This window comes from Neopelma chrysocephalum, unplaced genomic scaffold, assembly GCF_003984885.1.
Source record: "Neopelma chrysocephalum unplaced genomic scaffold, ASM398488v2 Primary Assembly neopelma1_25, whole genome shotgun sequence".
Classification (NCBI taxonomy): domain Eukaryota; kingdom Metazoa; phylum Chordata; class Aves; order Passeriformes; family Pipridae; genus Neopelma; species Neopelma chrysocephalum.
The window spans coordinates 17,196,641-17,222,848 of record NW_020897694.1 but is presented as its reverse complement, the minus strand read 5'-3'; the positions used below and the strand labels follow the sequence as shown (position 1 = coordinate 17,222,848).

At 39.0% G+C, this 26,208-nt stretch overlaps 1 protein-coding gene across 3 annotated transcripts in view; it reads right to left on the bottom strand.

Annotated features, from left to right (window-relative positions):
* Nucleotides 1-14,358: 14,358 nt before the first annotated feature.
* NDFIP2 (Nedd4 family interacting protein 2) overlaps nt 14,359-26,208 on the bottom strand; it is a 48,353-nt gene continuing 36,503 nt past the window's right edge. For 2 of the 3 annotated variants that reach the window (XM_027674613.1, XM_027674615.1), the window contains 4 exons: nt 24,633-24,757; nt 21,560-21,626; nt 17,874-17,979; nt 14,359-15,913 (listed from right to left, as the gene is read on the bottom strand). In XM_027674613.1, coding sequence (XP_027530414.1) covers nt 17,876-17,979; nt 21,560-21,626; nt 24,633-24,757 — 296 coding nt within the window. In that variant the 3' untranslated portion in view covers nt 14,359-15,913; nt 17,874-17,875. The remainder of the gene's footprint in view (nt 15,914-17,873; nt 17,980-21,559; nt 21,627-24,632; nt 24,758-26,208) is intronic. The other variant, XM_027674614.1, reaches the window with a different exon arrangement.

Genomic DNA, 26,208 nt, shown 5'->3' with positions numbered 1-26,208 from the left:
TTGAAATGAGCATTTTTCTTTCACTTTCCGAGTACAACTTCAAGACAAACATAGATTTTTTTTCTTTCTCCCTGCAACAACATTAAACAGTGTATGCAGGCACCACAGACATGAAAGATGGACTCTGCTTGCAACCAACATGTGCATTTGGTCTCTCACAAAGCCTGTATGTGAACACTAAAATGGAACCAAATCTGAGATGTGAAACCCACATCTGCCTCAGGTGAAATTGATGCTTGCTTTTTCTCCTCTTTATGTATCCTGTCTCTTTACAAATGTACATATTTCATCTTCACTGTAGCAGTAGGAGTATCTTTCAAGTCTGTCAGAGATGGAGGACTAAGTTGTCATCAGTACAGACCATGAACTCCTTTCTGTTCAAAGCAAAAGTTATGTAATTAAAGTTAACTGGTGGCATTTTCTTTAAAAACTCTTTGCTAACTGTCTGTGGGACAAATCTGACCGGAGTTGTCCATAGAAGATCACTCAGGACTATTTTCAAAAAAAGTACCTGGCTTCATAACCTTGAGCATAAATTCTCTTTCTCAGTATTTACTGGAATATCATATGATGAACTGAATTATTCCTTATAAACTTCTTCTGCCATATTGTCTTATATTGTATGAAGTCACCTGGATTTCAATGTGTGAAGTTACATCTTCATTTTTTTCAATCACTTCTGTTGATTATTTTTATCTGGGTTTAAGGCTTCTCCCCAGTTCTAGTTCTTCATCTCATTTTCAGGAACACATTAAGCCTAATCAACATGCAAAAAGTATTATTTCAAGGAAGTGTCTTTTATTTTTATGGAGAAATTAATCCAGAGTTCCTTATGTCCGTAGAAAAACCTCAACCTGGGAGCAGCAGGTAGAAGAGAAAGAAGAAGGGCATGTTATGCCCCATGCAGACAGATGCTGGGGTCTCTCCTTGCAAAGCACAACATGCCAGATCCAAACCCATTGCATTTTTGGTGCTTGGACACATTACACCTTTCACAAGCAGTGAAAGAAAGGACACTGTACGCTGCAAACTCTATTTTGTCACTATGTCAACAACAGTATGGGCCCCAGCATCTAGCAAGAGCTGTTTGCATTGGACCTGAGAAGTTTCTCATCAGCCAGGATAGACAGTACACATCACCAGTTTCACAACAAGGTCACTGTTTGTTTTGGTGTTGATACAGCAAGGTGCAGAAACAGGGTGTCCAGCTGCTGTATTCCTCAGCTGGCGAGTTCGGGTCAAGCTCTTGCTGCCTCAGTTAGGCCCCATGAGAGGGGACGGGGAGGAGGGGATGGCCATAGGGCAGAGAGCATCTCTTCCCATCCCCACTGTTTGCTAATGTGGAAAGGAGTCTCACAAATCGGTCACTCATTAAAAGTTTATATAGCTGAATTCAGGAAGCCTCCTCTCAGTAGAACAATGATAAAGCAAAAAAAAAAAAAAAAAGGTTTTTATGGAACCTTCTGGGTGGGCACAACCACCAGGGCTGAAGGTGAAGCCCAGGTGAAGCATTACCTTCCAAATACCCATCCAGCCACTCAGAGAGCAGCCAGTTATCCTTTATGTTTGTGTCAACAGCTTTGTCACCCTTTCCGTATATCTTTATAGAAATCCAAAGAAAGAAAATATGACTAAAATATTAAAACAGGTCACATTTTCTGTGTTTGTTCTTTAATCAAAGACACTGATTGAGATTTTTTAAAAAACAGATGAAACTTCAGTCCTAGAAAGAGAGGCCTCTCTTTTAAACTCCCCCACTCTTCAAGAGCAAGGGGACCACTTGAAAATGCCGAGAGATTATATGCTAACATTGGCAGGATTTGAGGCCTTACAGCTTGTGAAACCATGGAGTGTGGTCTCTCTGTCTGGGCAGGGAGAGTGTATTCAGTAACACACCTTCCTTTCATAGTTGTTTGGAACCGAGGATAATTTCAGAGGTCGCTGCAACTTCCTTCCTTTGTATGGAAACTGGCCTGCCAGAAGATGGGATGCGGAGTGGAGGTAGGAGCAGGGAGGCACTCCTACATCATACAGGATGACAATTAAATATTAACATACACCTTCTGCTACCTGCCTGGAAATCACACAGTCACAGCATTTTAATTTGTATAGTGGTGGCAAGTGCAAGTTTGAGCTCAAGTCGTGTTATACTCTCCTGTTCCTCAGAGGCCACAGTCAAATACTCCTCAAATCCTTCATCTTACTGCATTGTTTCGGATCACTTCTCATTTCATACAAGAAATTGAAATGTTTAGGCTTAACTTTCCAATTCACTAGAAAATCTTGCTTATTTTGGAGCAACCAAATCAGTTTACCAGACCTGAGAGGGAATCTACACTACTTCTTAAACAATATGGAGGCTTCTTACAGGCTTTATTTGATTGAGCTTGCAGCTAAGTAAATTCGTGGCATCATGAAAACAGGTTTTAAGGTTATGCCACATCACTCAGTGAAGGTGTCATGGATTGAACGCAAGTACTGGAGCCCCAGTCTTCCGCACAGAGGTGCTGTTAGGTCATTCTCTGTTGCTATTTTGCTGAGTAAGTTGACTGAACCTGAATGCAATTCAGGCAAGAAATTATTCCAGAGGAGGCTCCCAACAGGCAATATGACTAATACTGCACCAGGTTTGACTCATTCTTCTTCTACTGTCTCAGTTCTCCAAACACTATCTCAGAAGCCTTGGAACCATTTGAGCACATATATGAAGTATGGATGCAATCAGTCTGCTGCAGGTCTGCCAGATCTGTGCAGATGGAAGCCGTTCTACACCACTGGCCTGCGTGCCAAGGATCCCTTTCTTTCTGTAGCTGCAGAGCACTGAGTGTCCCAGGCTGTCTCAGAAAATTTGCTTAATTCATGTCAGTGCAAGTCCCTAAGCCCCATCTAGAAAGTGCTGCCTAGCTGTGGAGCACCAGTCCTGCAGCAGGATTGTTATTCTTCATGCCAAGTGTCTAAGACTCAGAACTGGTAAAGCTCTCGCTATCACAGCAGGAGGAGTCAAGAATCAAATGGAGCTGTAGGCCTCGGAGTACTTGGGAGACTTCTCAAAATCACTCAAGTAGCAATTAATCCCAAAATAACTAGAAAGACTGTTCATAAACTACGTAAATGAGCTGGGAACACGACAGTCATTTTGACTAGCAGCTTGCTGTGTGGCATTCGTAACACACCTTGCTAGCTCTATCATGAAAACACAAAGCCCCCATAAGCCATACCAAAAAGGAGCCTCGTCATGTAAATTGGTTTCTTTGGTCTTTGTAAAGAATTTAGCTACTTTAATCACAAAAAATACTAAAATACTGGGAGAATGAGTCCCACAGCTCAATGGTATGTTTTGTGAAAAAAAATTTGACATCTGCATACTTGGTCCATTATGTCCTGACACTTCTTGGATCAGAAGGGAGTGAACAGCTGATCCTTATTTTCTTATGAAACATAGTCCGTAGGAAAACAGGATTTCACAAAGCCCAAACCATTCCATTCAAAACACCACAGACTTAAGACTATTGCCAAATACAAGGCAGGATCCGGAGGGAACCCATGGGACTGTCAACTCTGGAAGTCGTGGTACCCTCAGCCATAGGACAGATGTTCCCAAAGGGCAAGAACACTGGAAGCTGGGGAAAATTGCACAGCTGAATTTCACAGAAAGAAATAAACGAGGAACTCTTCAGCAAGCTCCATTGTGACCAGAAGCTATTGTTTTCTTCCCACAGGGTACATTTTTTAAAAGGTACTGAAAAGTGTAGTTTGCAGTTCCAATACTTTTCAACACTGATTCTGTTGATTCCATTTTGGACATATGGCTTTGGGTGGAAAAAAGCATCATTTGAAGATGCATTTCTTGGTATGACTACAGAGTAATCCTTGGTGACTAACTAGACTAGATGACAAATGTGAACTTTTAAGCAAATAAAATTAGATTACATGAGTCCCTCAGCAAATGATCCAGGTACTTAAACAATCCGTTAGTCTGAAATAGGAATCACAGAATACCCAGATGCCATGTATTGAGGAAGAGGCCTTGTGGGGGAGATAATTTTAGGAACGATTCAGAGTACTCACAGCATCCAATGCCCTTAGTGTTAAGACGTTTAAACAAGCTGGCAAGAAATAGTGGAAGACCCACCATACCTTTTCAGTGTTGGAAATGTGAGCAATTCATTAGAGGTTGGACACTTTGTCTCAAAATGCTTTCTCCCCTTTGTCACTTGACAGCACAACAGTTTGCAGGGCTGCTCAGTAGCTCAGAGACCCGAGTTATACCCCTGTTCATGTCAGGATTCACCTGTCAGGAGAGAGCTTGGTACACCAGGGTGCTGTGGAAGGAGGCCCTGAGCATGTGCCTCATCAAAACTCGGTCAGTGATGACAACAAATGAGGATAATGAAACACTGGGACAAGTCACCCAAGACACTATAAAATCTGCAGAGAAAAACCAATAAACAAAAAAAGCTGTGTGATAACATTTAAAAACAGTTTGTTGTCAGAAACCTTTAAAGGTTATTTAGTCCAAACACCCTGCAATAAGCATAGACATCTGCAATTAGATCAGCTTTCTCAGAGCCCTGTCCAACCTGGCCTTTAATGTTTCCATATAAGGAGCATCTCAAATTGTTCTAACAGGTACGTAGCCTGTGTACCCCTATGTGGTTGCGAGCTACGCTGGCGATGGTACATGCCTTCGGTAGGGTCACCCATGCCAGACAGGTCAAAATCGTAGGACCAGATACACTACATTCTTGGGCAGGATGAGCTCGTTAGCCTTCTGGCAGTCATCCTAGGAGAAGGACAACTCTAATCCCAAACCCAGGCAGATGGAGCTCGCTTAGCCCTGCAAGGCCATCCATCTAAGAGAAGGTCACTCTAATCAAACCTACGTCCTGAGGACCTCGCTGCCACCATCCAAGCTCACTCGGCCCTGGCAGATGAACCTTAGGATTAAAGGGTGGGTTCAGTCCCGCGCATACTGCATCTCACCTAAAAATCCATTGCGTAGGCTTGAAGGCTTTACCCACATGCAAAAAGTCCTGTAGCAAAGGGCAAGGGTCGCAACGGCAGGTGAAAGGTGCACTGGAAGCTGCAGCCCCAACCCTGCATGCAGACGGTTCAGGATATTGGTCATTTGAGACTGACTGGAGATGAGAGTCTCTTGGGGCAGCACCCTGAACGACCAAGCAGCCTTTCCAAGGACAGCACCGCTTGCTCCACTCGGAGAGGGGCCTAGAACAGGTGGCCTAAACAAAGCTCATCTCCACCTTCACTCAGCTGGTTAACCGCAGACCAACGGGCATCTTCTTCCAATGCGGTCGCACAAAGATCAAAAGACAAAGGCATGCACCTGCCTCCAAAGGTGTACCTAAATTAACTCTAGCATGTTGGAACATCAGAACCATGCTCAATTCTGCAGATAGTGGACGCCCTGAGCGACGTTCTGCCCCAATTGTCCATGAACTGGCTCGTCTCAACATCGACATTGCTGCTCTCAGTGAAGTTCGCCTTCACGAGGAAGGCAGCCTTAGAGAACATGGTGCCGGTTACAGACTCTTTTGGTCAGGTAAGCCCAGAACCAAAAAACATCTCTCAGGAGTCGGCTTCATGATCAAAAACTCTATTCTTCATAAACTCAAAAATCTGCCGACAGGTCACTCTGACCGCATTATCTCCCTACACCTTCCACTCTACAACAACCAACACGTTGTCCTCTTTAGTATATATGCTCCAACTCTCCAGGCTGACCCTGCCTAAAAGGATAAATTTTACATTGACCTGTGCCTCCTTACCCAAAAGGTGCCTGCAGAGGATAAGATCATTATCCTTGGTGATTTCAATGCCAGAGTAGGTAAGAATTTTGAAGCCTGGAAAGGAATATTAGGCAAGCATGGTGTTGGAAACTGCAACGATAATGGTCGACTTCTGCTAGAATTCTGTGCGGAGCAACAACTCACCATCACTAATACTATCTTTCAGCAGAAAAACAGTCGGAAGACAACCTGGATGCACCCCAGATCTAAGCATTGGCACCTCATCGATTATGTCTTGGTGGACGGAGGGATGTCTGCAATGTCCTCCATACTCGCGTGATGCCCAACGCAGAATGCCAAAAAGACCATCGGCTTGTGCGCTGTAAACTCAACTTCAATCTCAAATTCAAACCTAAAAGGGGCAGCATTCCAAGAAGACTCCAAGTTAACAATCTCCAATCAGCCAGAGTGAGAGACAGATTCCAGGCAAACCTTCAAACTAAGCTTGATAACCATTCCACAGATTCTGCAGATTCCTCTCCTGAAACAATTTGGCACCATATTAAAAACAGCATCCTGCAATCTTCTGAAGAATCCTTAGGGTTCTCCCTCAAGAAGAACAAGGACTGGTTTGATGAAAACAATCAAGAAATCCAGGATTTGTTGAGGAAGAAGAGAACCGCCCACCAAACACACCTTGCACTGCCATCCTGTCACGCAAGAAAAATAGCCTTTCATCTTGCATGCAGCAAGCTCCAACAGAAACTCCGTGACATCCAGAACAAGTGGTGGATCGATCTAGCTGAAAAAACTCAATTATGTGCAGATAAGGGTGATCACAAAGGATTCTATGAGGCCCTGAAAACAGCATACGGGCCTACATATCAGGTACAAAGTCCTCTACTCAGCGCTGATGGTCAAACGCTTCTAACAGATAAAACCTCCATTCAGAATCGATGGTCTGAACACTTTCAGACTCTTTTCAGTACCACCCGTGTAGTCCAAGACTCAGCAATTCAGTCCATCACACAACAACCGGTGAAGTACGAATTGGATACTGCCCCCACTTTAGGAGAAACCCTCAAGGCCATACAGCAGGTGAAAATCGGCAAGGCAGCTGGGGTTGATGGAATTCCACCTGAAGTCTGGAAACATGGGGGCCTTGCACTCCATGCTAAATTTCATGAGTTTGTGGTGCGCTGTTGGGAACTAGGCGAACTACCATCAGACCTTTGTGATGCAGTCATCATCACCTTGTATAAGAAGATAGGTACAAAATCAGACTGCTCAAGTTACCGTGGCATTACTCTGCTCTCCATTGCTGGCAAAATCCTGGCAAGAATACTCCTAAACAGACTAATCCCGCTATAGCAGAAGGAATTCTACCTGAAAGTCAGTGTGGTTTCAGAGCCAACAGGAGCACCACAGACATGGTGTTTGTTCTCAGACAACTGCAAGAGAAGTGTAGGGAACAGAACAAAGGTCTTTATGTAACCTTTGTCGACCTCACCAAGGCTTTCGACACTGTGAGCAGAAAAGGTCTATGGCAGATTTTGGAATGTTTAGGTTGTCCCCCCAAGTTCCTTAAAATGATCATCTCACTCCATGAGGATCAGCACGGCCAAGTCAGATATGGTGATGTACTTTCTGAGCCCTTTCTAATAACCAATGGTGTGAAACAAGGCTGCGTTCTCGCACCAACCCTATTCACAGTCTTTTTCAGCATGATGTTCCAAAGGGCCACGGCAGACCTCGATGATCAGGACGGTATCTACATTCGATATCGTACTGATGGAAGCCTTTCAATCTAAGGCGACTGAAGGTCCACACCAAGACCTTAAACCTTGTCCGGGAGCTGCTTTATGCTGATGATGCCGCCCTTGTTGCCCACACAGAAGCAGCTCTGCAGCGTTTAACATCCTGCTTTGCTGAGGCTGCTGAGTTCTTTGGGCTGGAAGTCAGCTTAAAGAAGACTGAAGTTCTCCATCAACCAGCACCTCCGGAAGTCCCCCATCATCCCCATATCACCATTGGCCAATCAGAGCTCAAATCAGTCCAACAGTTTAATTACCTAGGTAGCCTCATCTCCTCGGATGGTAAGATTGACGGGTAGACAACAGGCTAGCAAAGGCATATAGTGCTTTTGGAAAGCTTCATAAAAGTGTTTGGCGAAGTAAACACCTGAAGAAAAGTACAAAGATCAGTGTTTACAGAGCCATAGTGCTGTCTACTCTCTTATACGGATCTGAATCATGCGTCATCTACCGCCACCACCTGCGTCTCCTAGAACGCTTCCATCAACGCTGCCTCCATACAATCCTAAACATCCACTGGTCAGATTATGTGACCAATACATCTGTTCTTGAACAAGCAGCAGTCACAAGTATTGAGGCCATGTTACTGAGAACACAGCTGCGTTGGGCAAGGCACATCTCCAGGATGAAGGACCACCGCCTCCCTAAGATCATGCTCTATGGTGAACTTGCCACCGGCTGCCGCAAGAGAGGAGCCCCAAAGAAGAGATACAAGGACTCCCTGAAACAACATCTCAGCCTTGGCCATATTGACCACCATAACTGGTCTACTCTGGCCTCCAATTGGGAGGTCTGGAGACACACCGTCTATAATGCTGCTGATGCCTTTGAGAAAGCACGCAGGATCACCCTTGAGGAGAAAAGGCAACGCAGAAAGAATCGTGCCTTGCAGAATATACCACCTAAGGAGTCTTTCTGCTGTGCCTTTTGCAACCGGACATGCCTATCTCGTATTGGCCTTTTTAGCCACCAACACACTTGCAACAAACGTGGGTAGAGCCCTTCCCAAATCTTCGTTCGCGAAGCCTAGCCATGATATGGGGCATCTACCTCTCCAGGCAACATGTTCCAGTATTTCACCATCTTCATAATAAAAAATTTCTTCCTTATATCTAGTCTAAATCTAATCTTGATCAATTTTAAACTGTTACCCCTTGTTCTATTGCAACAGGCTTCGCTAAAAGATTTGCCCCCTGTCTTTCCTGTAGGCCTTCTTAAGGTACTGGAAGGCCGCTATAACATCTCCCTGAAGCCTTCTCTTCTCCAAGCTGAACAACCCCAGCTCTCTCAGCTTTTCCTCGCAGGAGAATGCTCCATCCCTGTAATCATCTTTATGGCCCTCCCGTGGACTCACTCCAACAAGTCAATGTCCCTCCTTCCTGTGCTGGTGTCTCCAGAGCTGGATGCAGTGCTCCAGGTGAGGTCTCACCAGAGCAGAGTAGAGGGTCAGAATCTCCTTCCTCTCCCTGGTGGCCACTCTGCTTTTGGTGCAGCCCAGGACACAGCTGGCTTTCTAGGCTGCAAGTGCTCATTGCTGGGTCACATCCAGCCTCTCATCCACCAGCACCTCCAAATCCTTCCTGCAGGACTGTTCTTAACTCCTTCACCCCTCAGCCTATACTGAATACTGGAGGTTGCCCCAGCCCAGGTACAGGACCTTGTATAGTCATTTGACTTTCTGAAAGCAAAATGCAAATAAAGAACAATGTATCTTCCCGTATTATCAAGTTATTAATTTTTATATTACAGAATCAACAGTCGCAGGATCTTCTTGCATTATACATCTTTAGGAGAATTGAGGTAGACAAGAATCGTTATTATCCTGTATCACACATACTGCTCAGATTTAACACATATACCCAGTCTTAAGAACTGTACTGGCTTCATGACATCCCATATAAGAGTCTGATCATGGAGGTAAAAAGAAAATCCCAACACTACTTTACCCAAGACATTTCTCAGAAAATGGCAAGTGCATAAAATCTCAAGCTAATTATTATCATAGAGTAGATACCTTCTTCAACTTACAAAATAATTAGTTTTCTTTGTAGGGAATTTTTTTTTTTGCTTTATTTCTTGGGTATACCTCCTCTGTCAATTTGATTCTTAAATTCTTGTTGCTCTTGAAACCTCCCCAGGTAATTTTCAGGTTTGCAGTTCAAAGATGCACAACCCTTTTAAGGACAACCAAATTAAGTAACAGCCCTTGAGAACTGTAATACTCACCCTTTAGCTGTCTACATCCTCCATTCACACTAAATGTGAAAATGAAAAGTCAGAAACAAGTAAAAAAACACTGCAACATAAAAATTTTAACATGGTACTTGAATTTTTTTACTCACTGAAAAACAATCAATTAGACACTATTACTAAGAACTATTATTATTCTGATCTATGATCCCCCTCCAGTTGTTACTGGATAGATAACATTTCTAGTAAGCAGCAGTTTCTCTTTAAAAAGTGCAAATTTTATGAGTAATTCCTAAGCAGCCAGTCACAAATCTTAGTAACCCCTTTGCACAGGGGTCCGCTCAGGATATTAGGAACAAGTGTTAATGAATGCATCACATTCATCTATGAGATTTTAAAAAGTATGCTGGGAGGGAACACACCTTTTTCAACCCTAAACTTGTGTAGGTACCACACTAAGCAAAAGGGTAGGAAAGGTACTCAACATCATGAGATTTGTGGCAAAATACAAAGTTGACAACACTGATTTCTTAATTAATGTAAATTTCAGTGTTGAAAGAGTTGAGAAGGCTGCATATGCCACATAGATTGTACAATCAAAGACAGGGCTGCAGATTGCATTCTTGCTGGCAAGGCAGGATAACATGGAGAGGCATTTCCCATGAGGCCAGCTAGGCTAACAACTGCTGGCCAAGTGCTGTAGTTGACAGCCAGCTGGGACCTCCTTCTCCCTGTCCAAGGATGGAGGGTTTGCTGTTTCAGTTGTCTCAGAAAGAAAACCTGAGAGTCCTTTTCACAGATTACACAGGTACACAAAGTGGCTGGTCAACTGGGGAAGAAGGATGAGGACTGCACTCAGATGTGCTCTGGTCATCTTGCCAGAAATATCTGCTATGACAGCTGTTGCAAACCCAGAGTTAAAGGTCCGAGCAGTCCTTCTCCCCTTTTTTCTCTTTCTCTCTTCACAGTGAATCTCTGCTGAATATGCAGCAATTTTAGCTTGAATCTATGACATATCCAGAGCACACTGCATCATTATGAAGGAGGAATTAGGCAGAGAACTGAGCCAAGTCATATGTAACCTGCCAAGTCCAACAGGTCACGTCAGCTTTCAGTCAGAATTCATAAACATATTAACTCCTGAATGTGTAAACTAACAAGTTTTATAACCACAGGATTATGTGTCCACATTATGACAAATACCAGCAGAACTGGTGCGCGTTTACTACAAAATAAAGAACTGCAAAAAACCAACCAACACAACATCAAACCCCCAAAACTCTGACTTCTCAGGGGAAAAATAACAGCACTTGAGAATCCAAAGTACAGTAACACTACAACTGACTGATAACTATTTACAATAGAAATTCCTGGTTTTTGTTTAAACACAGCGAGACTATCCTCAAAGTAACAGCTTCTAAGTTGGGATCTGATTCACATTTCAGGTAGAAATGGTTTATTGATTTAATCTGCAGAAATTATTTCCATTGTTCTGTGTATACAGAGAAGTGAATTGATAGTGCTGTCTTCAGAAGTTCCTTGTTTAAAGGGGTACAGAGTTAAATTTATTCCATCAAAAACAACTTGTCACTCTTTAAGATAAAAATCCCCATAAAAACTTCCTATGAAAATTTTATGAAAAATAGATGGTGTCAAATTAGTTAATTAGAAGTCAAAGAATCAAAGAATTATAGAATCATATATAGTTTGAGTTGGAAGGGAGCTTAAAGACCATCTAATTCCAACCACTCTGCTGTAGGCAGGGACACCTTCCAATAGACCAGATTACTCAAAGTCCCATCCAACCAGGCTTTGAACACTTCCAGGGGTGGGGCATCCACAGCTTCTCTGGGTAACCTGTTCCAGTGCCTCACCACCCTCACAGAATTTCTTCCTAATATCTAATTGAAACCTGTTCTCTCTCTTACAGTTTGAAGTCATCATCCCATGTCCTATTACTACACGCTCTTGTAAAAAGTACCCATCCAGCTCTCCTGCAGGCCTGCTTGAAGTAAGCAATGGTCCCACAGGTGCTCATGCTACCACTTACATGATGATTAGCACTGGCTTTATTCCAGTAACACTTCCACTAGTAAGACTTGCAGACTTTGCTGTAACACCCGCACAAAATACACCCAAGACTTCAGACCCCAGGAGAAAGCTCTCACCAGCTACATACAGTAGGAGAAGTGGACTGACCAGAAATGTTACTGCAATCATATTAAACTAAAAGACTCAGTTAATGAATGCATCCAAGTGAAGCACACTTTATAGTTATTTAACTCATAAGCAACTTACAGCAACAGGAGTCCATGTTCCATGTGTAACTGGGCATTTGGGAGTCATGGGACTACACCAACCCAGAAAACTAAGAAGGACCAGCATCTGTGCAGCTATGTATAATGAAGAATCAATTAACAACTTCTCATTGTACAACAAGGATACCCCCACAAACACACAGTTTCTTCGACCACAAGAAAAATTAAGAGCGAAGACTAAAAGAAGTAAAACCATGGGGATAACTGTGACTATCCCTCAGAATGAAAGAACCAAATAATATTACTTTTTTTTGAACAGACACCACGCTGGTTTACACATTAAAAAAAGGAACAATAGTGGGAGAGCTGATGCTGTTTGCAATACGTCTAAGCCTCATTGCGTGCCAGTTTCCTCACATAGAAAATATACCACAGGTAAAAATCCAGGAAAACTCACTTTGTTAAAAGGGCTGTGGGGGTAACAGCAATTATGTATCAGGGAAACATTTCAAGATCATCTTAAAGGTCTTTTCCAACCTATATGGTTCTATGATTCTATTCAGACTCGTACGCAAGACAAATTCTGCCATCATTTTAATTCCACTTGCACACACAATGCTTACAACAGGTGGATGGCACAGTTATGTATTTTAAGCATTTTCGGTTGTCTGAAAGTCACTGATTTTAAATGTTGGCTTACCTGTAAAATATGGATTTATGAGGACACAAACCATCACTGCAGAGCACAAAAAAACCGCTTCGGAAATGCTGAGTGCTTTATTTATTAACTGCAGCCAACATGCAGTACAGAAGCTTTCTGCCTATCCTTGCTGGATGTATAGTCAGTGGACAGAGAAAGGAGAAGGGATGTGGAACTGGAAAGCATATGCTAAGTAGAGGATATACAGATGGTAAAAGTATCCTCAAAATTATTAAAAAAAAGGTAAGTAACTCAGGATGGTGAAAAAGAACAATGTACACAGAAGAAACAATACACTGGACTCCACTGTTTCTGGGCAGAATGTGCACATATGCTAATCGTGTTTTAGCATGATAGGAATATATCCTTTCCTTACTGAGAGATATTTGTTTCCATACCAGAGCTTATTCACCTTCTCTTCAAAAAGTCCAGGAAGGTATAGTTATTCCATGAGATGAACTTTGTTGCTTAAGTGAACAACGCAAGCAACAACACAGGAGGGACTAATATAGAGTATTATGGGAAAACATTCTCAAAATGTGGAAGAGATTAAAAGGTTTCTGATGTTATGGTAACACATGAATAAAGCCACTTTTCCTCACCTGTTGACATTGTTCAAAGGGAGGGAAGCAGATACAGAAAGAGTAGGGTGTTGAAATCAGGTTAAAAGGTGTTGCAGGATGAGGACTGTGTCCATACTCTAGGATGAGACAGCAAAGCAGAAGCTTGGAGACAATCTCTGCTCTGTAAGAAGACTGAAGTGTGAGTCATGGATCATTTCTGAAATAGCCCACAGGCTATCTAAATCATATTTGAGATGTCAATCTTCCTGTGGTGTCTACATCAATAGAAGTAGGTGACAAAACTAGAAAAATTATTATAATGCCTGTTGCTCAAATAAAATGGAATTTTCTCTCCTCACTTCCCCTGCTTCAGCTGTTTCTGCCCCAAGTTTCAAAGCCTTATTTATTTGCATTCATACAAAATCTGTTTACAGTCAACTTCACTGTGATACTGGAGCTTCTCCCCCTGCCCCCAACAAGACACAAAGAAAAGCTGGCCAGGTGTCTCTAAACCACAGAGCCAGCTGCTCCAAACCGAGCTCACAGGAAATAGCAAGGAAAATATGCAGCATTTGACACATCTGGAATAGATTGCAGCAGAGTCTTTGAAAACAGTGTCCCAGTTCCCTTCCTCCTGCTGATGAGATTTCAGGCTTCCAAACTGCTGCATCAACTAGAAAGGATTAGATAACATGTACATTTTTAACTCTACATATTCTTTCTGTCCAAATGACAATTTTTCCAAGGTAGTACAAGAAGTATCTGTATAAAGCAAATAGAAATAATTTTATCAGAAGTCTGCTACTTAATAATATGGGAAAATTGATATAGTTGGAAGATAGTACTAGTTGATATTGGTAAGCACAGAAAATGAGGCGATACTGCATGCCTTGCAGAGTCACATTAACTCCTTAAAAGAAATGTCCTAATAGTTTCTTCACATAAAATATGAGATGAGAAAGAGAAGAGAGGATTGGTCAGCACCTATTTTGCCAAGTAATTTTTCTATAACTACATATTGACACAAATAGTGCAATGTGCATTTTTCAACATGAAGTACATAAAAAAATCCCCAAAAACATTGTCTTAATTAGCAAAACAAAGCAATGCTTTATTATCCACTTCTTTTTCATCTGGACAGTGAATGCAAAATAACACAGAAAAACAGATAAGTTTAGAAGGAAATCCCAATAGAATACTGAACATAATACTTAACTTTCTTCTTTCCATAGAGAAGTAGAGGTGCCCCTAAAATTTTAGTCACTATCTGTATCTCTGAAAGATTAGGAAAATAATGTGACCAGTTTACATACATATATTTTAAACATTCATTATAGATACAAAAGTCAATACAGAACTAGCTTAACACAACAAACCCCACTGGCTTTAATGTTAGTAATAAAAAGGTAGAATTCTAATATAAAAAGAAAAACTGCAGGAAAGTATTTGTATTTTTCTTCCCCTCAAAGGTGCAACCAACAACCAATGCATTTTTGCAACTGAGATTCCAGTTGTACAAAGGACTGAGAGATGTATTCTCCTACTTAATGAGACGCATAAATTTCATAAACTTTAAAAGAAACCACACATGCATGAACAGTAGACAGTACCCCTTAAAGAGATGATATTTATAAGAAAGTAATGGTATACCTTAAATGACTACTGGGAGAGGTGCAACACACATTTTCTACTTTCAGAGCTTTAAAATATTTTTTCCCTTCATAGATTATTTCCCAAATTACCTTGCATTTAAACTAGTTTATTCTTACAAAATGGCAAAGTATTTATTCTAAACAAGCATTATAAGATAGTGATATGATTTTTTTTTTTGAGAAGCCCTCAGTGTGGATGTTGTATTTATAGTGAACTCAAGAATGCAAACCTCCAAAATTACATCTAATAATAACTATACCCTTAATAGCCAATTAACAAAAAATATGTATATAGCTATAAGATTAAACAAAATTTAGAGAATACGCTGTTACAAAATATATTTTGACATATTTCCTAAGAAGCAATTCCAACAGTCATTTATGCAGTTATTTACAGGGAACTCAAAGTTTATAATTTTTAAGCAAACCAGTATGTTGTTTTGAACTTGATAAAATACTGGTGAATACATGTTTGTGACAACAAGGAACTTTGGGGTTTAGTAAACTTAAAAATGTTCTATACAATCATTGCATGAATCTAAATTATATTTAAAAAAAATTGTCTGAACTGGTTAATCTGAATCATTTAATGCATTACATTGTACTCAAAAGGTTAGATCACCAAGTCAGTGGTACATATAAGCTGTGAAACAAAGTTACCACTTAAATCTTTCAGACACAACAAGCACAGATTGAGTCTGACTGTACCTAATCTACACTTACAGATAGTTTGTTCTTACTTCAATATTATCTTTTTAATAAGCACATATACAAATGTGCTAAAAAAAAAAGGCAGCAATAATAAATATTTACTAGAATGGCCAGAACTGGTATTTGAGCATAAAGCATCCTGTCATTCATTCTTAAAGCCATATCTTCGCTAATTTGTCTTCTTGTTTTAGCAGTCTTCTGTCTTATTAACTTGGAGGGTTACACATCATCTGGAAGTTTCACACCAGCACTGGAAAGGAATGTCTGTTCGATGCAGTCTAAAGATAAAGAAAGAGTTGTACTTGAGTTCACCACCATGATCCACTAGAATAGCATTGTTAAGTGACTAGCAAACCTGAACTTCAGCAAAACAGCAGCCTCCCAACTCCCCCATGTCAGGATAGGAGAAAAAACCCAGAAGTCTACTGTTATTTTGTTATGATTTCAAAAGAATAACTGAGAATATTTTCTAACTGTATTTGTTATTTATTAAAACTAACAGTCACTGTAGAGAAGTCACTGTAGATGAAGCTACTTGTCTGTGCAAGAATAAGGACATTTTAGTGTGATAGGCATTAATTTGAACTTCCTGTTTCAGTACTTAAGATGCTTCAAAAACATAATATTTATAAATATTATAAATATTATAGATATTATAAATATTATAAAAATTATAAATATTATAATTGTAAATATTGTAAACATTATAAACATTATAAATATTATAAATACAAATATCAGCTCTACAAACACTCCACAGATCTTATCAGCCCACAACCCATACATCTCAGTGGTGGTGACAGGTAAAGAAAACATTCAAAGCCACTGAACTTAGATAGGACAACTCATTAACTTCAGTTAATGCTGGATTAAAGACTGTTTTGTCCCAAAGCAGAATTTTAACTGCAGAAGAGAAAGGAATCCCAGACGACATTATCCTACACCCTCATTATTCTCTTCAAGCTACAGTTCTCAAAGACTGTTTAGTCTCAACAACTGTTTTTTAAAAGCAGCATTTTAAAATTTTATTGTACTGAAAACTAACAGATATTTTCAGCCTTGTCTTTACAAATTTGAGTATTCTGAAGAGATTATATACAGTACTAGGAAGCCATATGTAACTATTGCAAGAAGGAAATACTGCCATGTAGTTGCTAATTTAGATTAGTTACTAAAAGGCAATATATTCCTCAGTTAATTAACTTACAACATAATTTTGACAAAATGGCACATGAAAGAGAAATATTATGCTATAGTTATGTTTAAAGATTTTTCCATGATCAAGTGCACATTGTATAGCACAGATACTCATCATTAGCTGGTTTTAAATGTATATCACTGTCTTATATAAAAGGAATAAAATGAACTAGGTTTTTTTAGACATATACAGTCCTTTTTTTTTTTTTTACATGCTTCAATAATGTGTTGCTGGTTAATTAATATTGATCCTGTGACCAATCTTGGAGAAAATTTACAAATACTTTTTTTTTTTACAGTAAACACAGCTTCTCAGGTAAGTCAAAACAGTTTTTAAGCATTTTGCAAAGTGCAGAGCAATGAAAATGCTGTAGTACTTATTTCTAGGCTTAAATTTATCTCATCATGCAATTTAAATAAAAAAAGTTGAACATAAATAAAGATCCCTGGTTGAACTTACATAGTGAAGTCCAAGAAATCCACTTAATGGATAAAAAGTATTAAAAAAAAAAAAGAGTGGATATGTGCCAGACTGATTAGTCAGCTACCTGAAGGATACATAAAGCACATTGTAGCATACACAATAATCATACTTGTACATGACTGTCGTAATCCAGTCGTGTAAAGAGAGACAATGCTCATCTATTGTTTGCATGTTCAAACCCATGTCAATCAGATTTAATATGCAGGCAGATTAGTGCTTCCAAACTTGCTGACAACAGGTTGACTACTAAAGCCAGTTTTCCAATACAAAGGACAGTATCCTGACAGGCGGCAGATACTGTTTCTTCCTTCGGAAAAACAAAATGTTCCTCTTCATTTTTGTTACTGAACATTACTTCACGGGAGGACTGGAGGCAACAAGATGCATTATTTACTTTCAAATAAGAGACTTCACATATCTCCAAGTCCATGAAGAATATATGCAGTATTCATGACAGATGTTCAAAAAACATGTAATTGCTGTTTTGTGACATAAGTTTATTAATTTTTAATATTTCATTCGTCTCCATTTTCCTGGGAAAGATAAAAGATGCTTACCTTCAGTACAAGAAAAAAAATCTTGTTCTGTGAGCAGCTGCCATACTTTCAGACATATTTCTGACTTTAAGATAATTAACAAAGCCTCGAAAGAACAAGAGGAGTCCTGAAAGTGTAGAAAATGCACAAAATAAAGTATATTAACATAAGTACACACTATCCCATGTTATTTTTTTAACATAATTTTTTTAAACCTAGATTATATAAAGTAAAGCAAGGTCTTTATGTATCGTTCACAAATTCAACAAAAAAGCCAGCTTTTATCTTGTGATGAGGATTCAGTTTTATGGAAAGTTTTGCAGAAATTTTACAGTCATTCTTGGTTCAAGTATCACCTGCTAAAAAGATTGCATGAAAATACTTAGAAGAAAAAAAACCTGAAAAACAAAAGGATAAGATTTGCACATTCTTTTCAATTAGAATTCTCAAAATAAATTACTAGTGTGTTAGAAGACTACCTGAACCACAAAATGTACCTCTAGACGTGTAAGATAAACGTCTTGCAAGTCAAAAGAGTTTAAAAAAAAGAAGAAAGAAGGTAGGGATTGCTCTAGAAGCAAGCCAGTACTAAGCTATGGTAGATTATGATTTGAGATTTAACCATTCAGGAAAGAACACCTCTCCAAGAGGAAGAAGAACAACTGTCAGAGAAAATTACTCAACATGTGTTAAGACAACATTTTTTGTTAACTCCACATTTAAAATTGTTTTAAAATACTTACATTTAACTGCATTTGAAAACAAATTTCAGCTAAGAGGAACAAGATGTACACACTAGTCACAGAGAAGTTAATTTGTAACATATATCTTGGAGATATATGCTTATGTGTATAGATACACGTATGTATTAAGATTCCAAAAGTTCAAAGGAAAATTCAAACTGAGGTTTAGCAAAGGATTTAATTCTTTCCTCTTTCCTACCTGATGCTATTTATTCCTGCTGTCCTGGATGAGCCCCTGATTTTCTGCTATGATAATTTCTTTTGTAAATGCTTTTTGCTTGCGATTTTTTTAACTTTCCTTTTGTTTTTTTTTAAACCAAAGCTTCATTAGGACAGACAGAGAAACAATAAAATGACAGAGAATTATCTGCTAACTAGGGGAACTTTACCTAAGCCAGACATGTTTCTGTGATTAAGGCGAATTCTGCACAGAGAGGAAAGCCATAAGATGTGGATCACAAGTCTACTAGAAAAGCTGCTGCCCAGACATTACCAGAGGTAGTCCCACATTCAACTGAAAAGCAGCTGAAACAGCAAAATGAGGGCAGGCAGCTCTTAAGGTGTTTGATAGCATATTTTCTGCATTACACATGCTGGAAAACCAGTCCAAGTTCAACCCATATTTTATATTTCTCTCTTTGGGGAAGGAAAAAAAAAATCTCACTTTACACTGTGTTTCTTAAAAAGAAACACTGGCTAACATTTAAATTTGAAAATTTGAATTGTCTCCGTCCAATTTGTTCACTGTACATGACAACTCCTAGGAAACTGACCACTTCGCTTTTCTGTGACATGTTAGCAGATTTTGTCAGATTTTGAAAGAAGGAAAGGGAATAGAAACAGAGAGGTGAACACCAGAAGAGAGGAGATGGCAGCAGGTGGGCTCAAGTATGTCAAAGGGCTATAAAAGAAGACTACAACTCATTCACTTCTGAAGAGATGTTGGACATGCTACTTCATGTGGTCTAATGGAAAATTTATCCGAACCAACAAAACACAGATCTGTCTTGCAGTGTTCCCGTGGCATGATAACTCCTTCATGTCCTGCTAAGTAGCTTTGTTGGGTCAAACCCTTCTATGGTGTTCGAAAAATCTTGGTATATTTACTTTATCAGTTTAAAAACATTGTTGGTGTATTTCACGCAAAACATTTGTAAGACTGACTGCTGGATGAATACTGAATGCCTCACAGTGTCTTTTATTGCAAGGCATATCCTAAACTTCGTGATTTAAAAAAAAAAAATCCTCTAACACTTTAGACTGAAAATAAGGCTTTCCCAAATTAAAGTGAGCTTCTTTCTGAACATGTGCTGCAAAAGACTAGTGAAAAGAAGAGCTATAGCTTTTTCCATAGACATGGTGGGGGAAGGTGTTAGGGGAAGAACACAATACTTTCATCCTAGTGAAAAAAAGTGTCAAACCTTAATCTCAGGCACCACAAGGCTTGCTTTTAATCAAAGACTTAACTGGAGATGTTTGTGCCTGCAAAGAGTCATTTCACTTCCTACTTCAACACAATTGTCAGCCTTGGCCACATTGACCACCATAACTGGTCTACTCTGGCCTCCAATCGGGAGGCCTGGAGACACACCATCTATAACACTGCTGATGCTTTTGAGAAAGCACGCAGGATCACCCTTGAAGAGAAAAGGCAACGCAGAAAGAATCGAGCCTTGCAGAATATACCACCTAAGGAGCCTTTCTGCTGTGCCTTTTGCAACCAGACGTGTCTATCTCGTATTGGCCCTTTTAGCCACCAACGCGCCTGCAACAAATGTGGGTAGAGCCCTTCCCAAATCTTCGTTCACGAAGCCTAGCCATGATGATCAACACAATCACCTTAAACAATATGAAAGCATTCAAGGGACTGATGCTGTGATGTGTTGAACATTTGCAGTTTCTACATATTTCAAGCTATAAAGTGCACAACAGTAGAGCAAGGTGAGCATTAGGAAGTTTGATGAATGGCCTCAAACACTACTAAAAGGCAGATAATGGTAATGTCCTTTAAGACTTCTGGCATTTCTTTCAAGATAAATAAGGAGTCATAAACATTCAAAATCTCAGAGTTGGTTGTTTTGTTTTCTTTTTTAATTTACTCGGCATTTCATCCTCACATTCACTGTTAGCCATTTAAGTCAATTGACTCAAAGGGAAGAGTGCCACCTACTGAATCAGCAACAGTTTACTGTGCTTCCAGAGCTGGAAACAGAAAAATAAAACAGATAGTAGCATTCATTTCTGTAAAAGAAAATAATTTCAGATTCCATATTCAAATTACAAAATCCACAGTAGGAGAAAAGGTATAGAGCTTGGGGTTTGGTATATCCTTGTTAAAAACAGAGAGGAGAGCAGAATTTGATGCACATAAGACTTGGAACACGGGAAGACAAACCTCTTAAGAGAAAGCTGACATCACGGGAGCACTGTGATCAGCAAGCATGAAGTTATTCTCTCATCCTACTGAGAAATTACTGATGCAGTATGCATTTCAAAGGACTTGAAAAGGACATTTTGTGACCTGTGCACAATTCCTGAGATCAGTCACAATTCTTAAAATTTAATACTTGACATACAGGTTTATACATTTAAGTATATATCACTCACTTTTCTGTATGTACTCTACATAAAAACAAAATTTTGTTACACAGTTCTGCACCCCTAGATCAGCAGAAGCAGCTTAAAAAGCATAAATTACAAGTCTCAGTTATATACATAATCACTTATGCAGAGCAAAATTTTTTGAGTTTAAGGTTATTTGAATAGTCCGCAGTTCACATAATAACACCACTATGGTAACCAATAACCTTGTGAATACTGTGGAAATAAAAACAACACACAAAACTATCAGCAGGTAAAGAAAAACACATAGCTAAACATGTTACAGAACTCTTACTTACAATGACATGATTCATCTTTGAATACTTCCACATCGAAACAGGAATGAATTCAATTGCCACTTACCAAGTACAAGAAATATCCACCAAAGCCAGTACTGTCCATTGAAATATCCAGTAAAATAATCTGAAAACTGAAATTCATATGAGGCTTAGCCGCAGTAAGACAGATGACTAAGACACATCTAACACACTACACAAATACAGAAAACATGGAGGAAAGAGCAAATTTAAATAAAAGGCATCCTGCTAAAATGCAAACCTGGTATTTGTGCAGCAGTTTAATACACAAAGAACTCATCCAATGTCAGCTGGTCTGTGGCAAAGTTATTTAAAATATCTAAAAAACACGCACGTGTGTGTGTATAAAAAATATATATATGAAAAAACTCCTTGTATTACTTGCTAGTCAAGTTACATTTTTTGTTAAAATGAAGTGCCACTTGTTGATTTTCTTCTTTTCCCCCCAATGCCTACCATCCCAAACACATTACAGCAGCCTGCTGCTTTAGATATTAACACGAAAATCCACATTAGTTTAATCTTATCAGACAGGGATGTTCTGCTGACCCCTCAAAAGAAGAGCTTTTGACCTTCTGTATACCCCCTACTGTTAATCGCTGCCAAGAATACCAGCCCCATAAAGACCCCCAACTCATTAAAGTCTTTTCATTTTCAAACCAGCATTCAGTTCCCAGCAGTGAGCTGAACACAACCAAATGAACCTTGAAGTGGCATTTCAGCTGTTCCTGTTAGTGACCATGGTAGACAGTTTTGTCCTCCCTGTGATGTGCGAGGCAGCTGGAGGGCAGGGTGTGATGGTATTGGAGACAGGTATCTGTGCCTTTACCAGACTCCAGACTTCATGCTTCACTGATAAAAAGGCTAATCAAATGTCTCCAAAACTCACATAACGAGTAGAAACGGAGAGATGTGTGAAAAGTTGCCAGAAGTAGAATAACCTACTTAGTAGCTGTGTACACTTTTCATATGCTTCCATCCTGATATCGTTCAGTATGTTTGTTGCATCCTGCCAGAGTGCTTCCTATTTGCCATTTCTAGGACACTTCAGTGTATCAACCAAGAAGTGGGGGGGGGGGGAAAGAAAGTGTGGATACTGGGCCACATATGCAACGAGATAAAAATCCAAGATATTTTAAAAACTCTAGATATAGTTGTTTTTTCCTTCAATTAATCCACATGTTTTCCCCAGAATAAAGTCAGATCATGTGAATTATTTGAGGGTTTGATCCTGTAGTGTATTCATTTCTATCATCAATCCAATAAAAAAATATGAATAAAGAGAACTATTCAGTTCAATTAAAGAGTTGGTATTCACATTATCCCCATATAAATACTCAATTCCCAGGATTTTGATAACAATATTAATTCCATCTTACTTGATAACCAGTATTTACAATTCTCTCTTTCTCTCTCTATACACACACACACACACACACACACACACACACACGATGATCTCAAAGGTCTTTTTCAACCTGGTTGATTCTACGATATATATATCTCTCAATACACTTTCTAAAAAATTACAACTTCATTTAGTTGGAAAGAAGATTTACTGCAACAATCAAATACTGGCCTATGTGCATCACTCTCACACTCTCTGCGGGCAGAATCAGCCATTGCTGTAGAATTTCCGCAACAGCAAAATTGTGCTTTTATTCTCCAGGCTCTCTCCATCCACGCCACACCCAGTAAAAACTGATAGAGAGAGTATATGTGAACTCAGGCTGTTTAGACACTATAACGTTTTGTACTACTAAACCTGAGTGAGAAAGGGCAATACAAGCCCCTTTGGAGGAGTTTGAAACAAAGGAACAAAGCCACTTTGTGCACATATGCTTGCTTGTGTGTCACCATTAAAAAGACTGTCGACATACACCTCATCAGCTTTCTGCTATTGTCTCTAGGAAGGGAGACAACACAGGAATATGGTAATCTTCACTATGAGAAAAAACCATTATAAAACATTTATATAAAAACCCCTATTTAATTATAGTCTAGAACACAGTAATTCTTCAGGAAGTTTGGCATATATTAATTTTTGTGTTTGTTATGAGCACATTTTCAAGCAGAGAGGAGTAATAAAACTGACACAATGAGCAAGTTCTGCCCTCTGATTAGTATGCTTCAAGGCAAGCTGAAAATATCCCCATGCATAGTTGAAAAATTCATGTCTTCTCTTTCCATTAAGATAAATTCCATCTCAACACCTGAATTCCAACAAACATACCAGAATTACATCTGGTCCAGTAGCATTCCCCTGCTCCAAAGGAGCAAAAAGGAAATTAAAAAAAACTCCAAAAAGGATGCAGTACATGTCCTGGAAGGACCACACAATCTCTCTACTATCTTCATACTATCTTGCTAAGACCAAATCAACTTAAGTTGCCAACACACGCAAAGGGGAAAAAAAATTTAAAAAAAAAAAAAGATCATCACTGGCACAACATAAAAGATAACTAAGTTATCCAAGATCTCTTTCTTCATTAAAAGGGATGAGATTTTAAACGTTGTGTCTCAGATACACAGAATTCAAGCTCAGAAAGAATCATTACATTTCGTCTAGCATCCACTTAGCTAAGTAACTTCCATTTGGCTAATGCACCTTTCAGAAAAGTATCTAGTCTTGCAGTGAAAATATCAAGAAATCCAACATGTAAGATGGTAAAAATGTGACTAACTTCATATTTAATTTTGACTTGATTTGATGGGTATCTTACAAGGAATAGAAGAATCAAATATAAGGAAGAAATGTTTTGTGATATTCCTTCCCAACAGGCCAAGACATTTATAAATCTTTCATATAGGATGCTATAATACCAGTGATATTTTAGGTACTTGCTCCACTTCCTCTAGACTTTTAAATATTTGTGCAAAGAATGAGTCATTCTGACATCAAATGCTATGTCAGGTAAAAATAGATTAAGCTTCATCTTTAGTAAGCATATATTATAGCAAGTAAATTCTCTCTAAAGACAAAGTTAGGAAAATTCTAGGCTCTCTGTTAAGCACTAGCATTTAACATACTGTTTTTTAATTCCCTTATCATATAGTCTTGAATAAATTGTTATGGGTTTGTTCTACAGAGTCTGTACACTGTGAATCAAGAAACGTACCCGTACAATGAGAATCCATTTGATCAGGGAGAGACCAAATCCACAGATTGCACCATACCTTCCAGCTATAGTATTTGTTATACAGAAGGATAAACAAAATCCAATCCAGTTGAAAATAAACGCCACTATAAAATAAAAGAAACAGTAGCTTGTGTTAATCTGCATAGCTAAGCAAACAGACTTAACAGTAATTTCACTTTTAAACTACTAAGGACATGCTTACACAGTTAATTCCCTTCCGGTAATTCAGGCTTTCAGAGATTGACTTTGAACCCAGACATTCCCCATGGTGTAGTCACTTAATGACAAAGCAAATGGTAAACAGGCTGGAACCTACTGCTTTACACAAGAGAAAATGCCAACATAAAATAAAGCAATAGACACCTAACCAGACTACACTAGAGATGAAGGGCAAATTCAAACAAAGAACTATAACATACAAGATTCGGATTAAAACAAAGAAAAAACCCCAATTTTATAACCAAAAATATAGTTACATGCACACATACGTGCATGTACCAAGGCTGCATATTCAGCTTTATCCAGTTTGGATCAAACAGAATAAAAGTATTCACTCTTGCCCTGTAAACATAGTGTAGAAATGAAGATAAGATAAGAAGCTGATGTTTCATGGGTGACTGTCTTCTCCTTTAGATCTATATTCAAGCATAAGATATAAGAAGCCTTAGAAGTTTTACACAGAAGCTCAAGAAATCAAGGAACAAAAAGGATATTGAGCATAACTATCACTATTGCTCCAATTACAATTTTATACAACTCCCACCAGTTTAATAACTTAAAGTTTCATATCTGCACATGTATTTGGCAATCATCATCATCTGTATCAACTTCAGTTTGCACGTATTACATCAAGGTGTGGGAGTTCACAATTAGGGTAATGTCCCAGCTCTGGGAGTCAGTGAGGGCATCTGAAAAGAAAACGACCAAACAGAAGAACTGCAGGAGCTGTTGTAAGAAGACAACTCAGGAAAGTTCTGGAGAGAACAAGACACTGGAAAATTGAAAACTGTGGGAACTCCACAGTAAACACAAAAACCACAGAAGAGGAAAGCAGGAATGGAAGAGGGTCAAAGGGGAACAAAACCCCTTCATACAAATCCTTAATGTTTTAAATCCCCAAACTTAGCCACATAAAATTCAGACATTAAATCATTACAGGAAAAAAGTCTGTCTTTTCAGTTAAAGTTTGAATGCAGAACACTAGGAACAGAAAACTGCTCAGTAGATTTCTTTAAGTAAATTTTGAAGCATTATCTATAAACAACCACTATTTTTGTAATTTAAAATCTTGTTACAACTCCTCCAACAATCCACGTGAAGATGGCATGATTTGCCCACAAATGCAGAATAAGTCTGTAAAACTGCAGTGGAATTCCACGAACTGTAAAGACACTGAAGTTTCAAGAGAAGTTTTACAAGACTTCACATCAACATACTCATGTAGCACAAGTGAGAAAACATCTTGCTTTGGTCAGAGCCACAGGCAATAGATGGTGGCAATGAGAATTCTTACTTTTATACTAATTACTAATCCTAAAATAAAAAAAGGGATGGG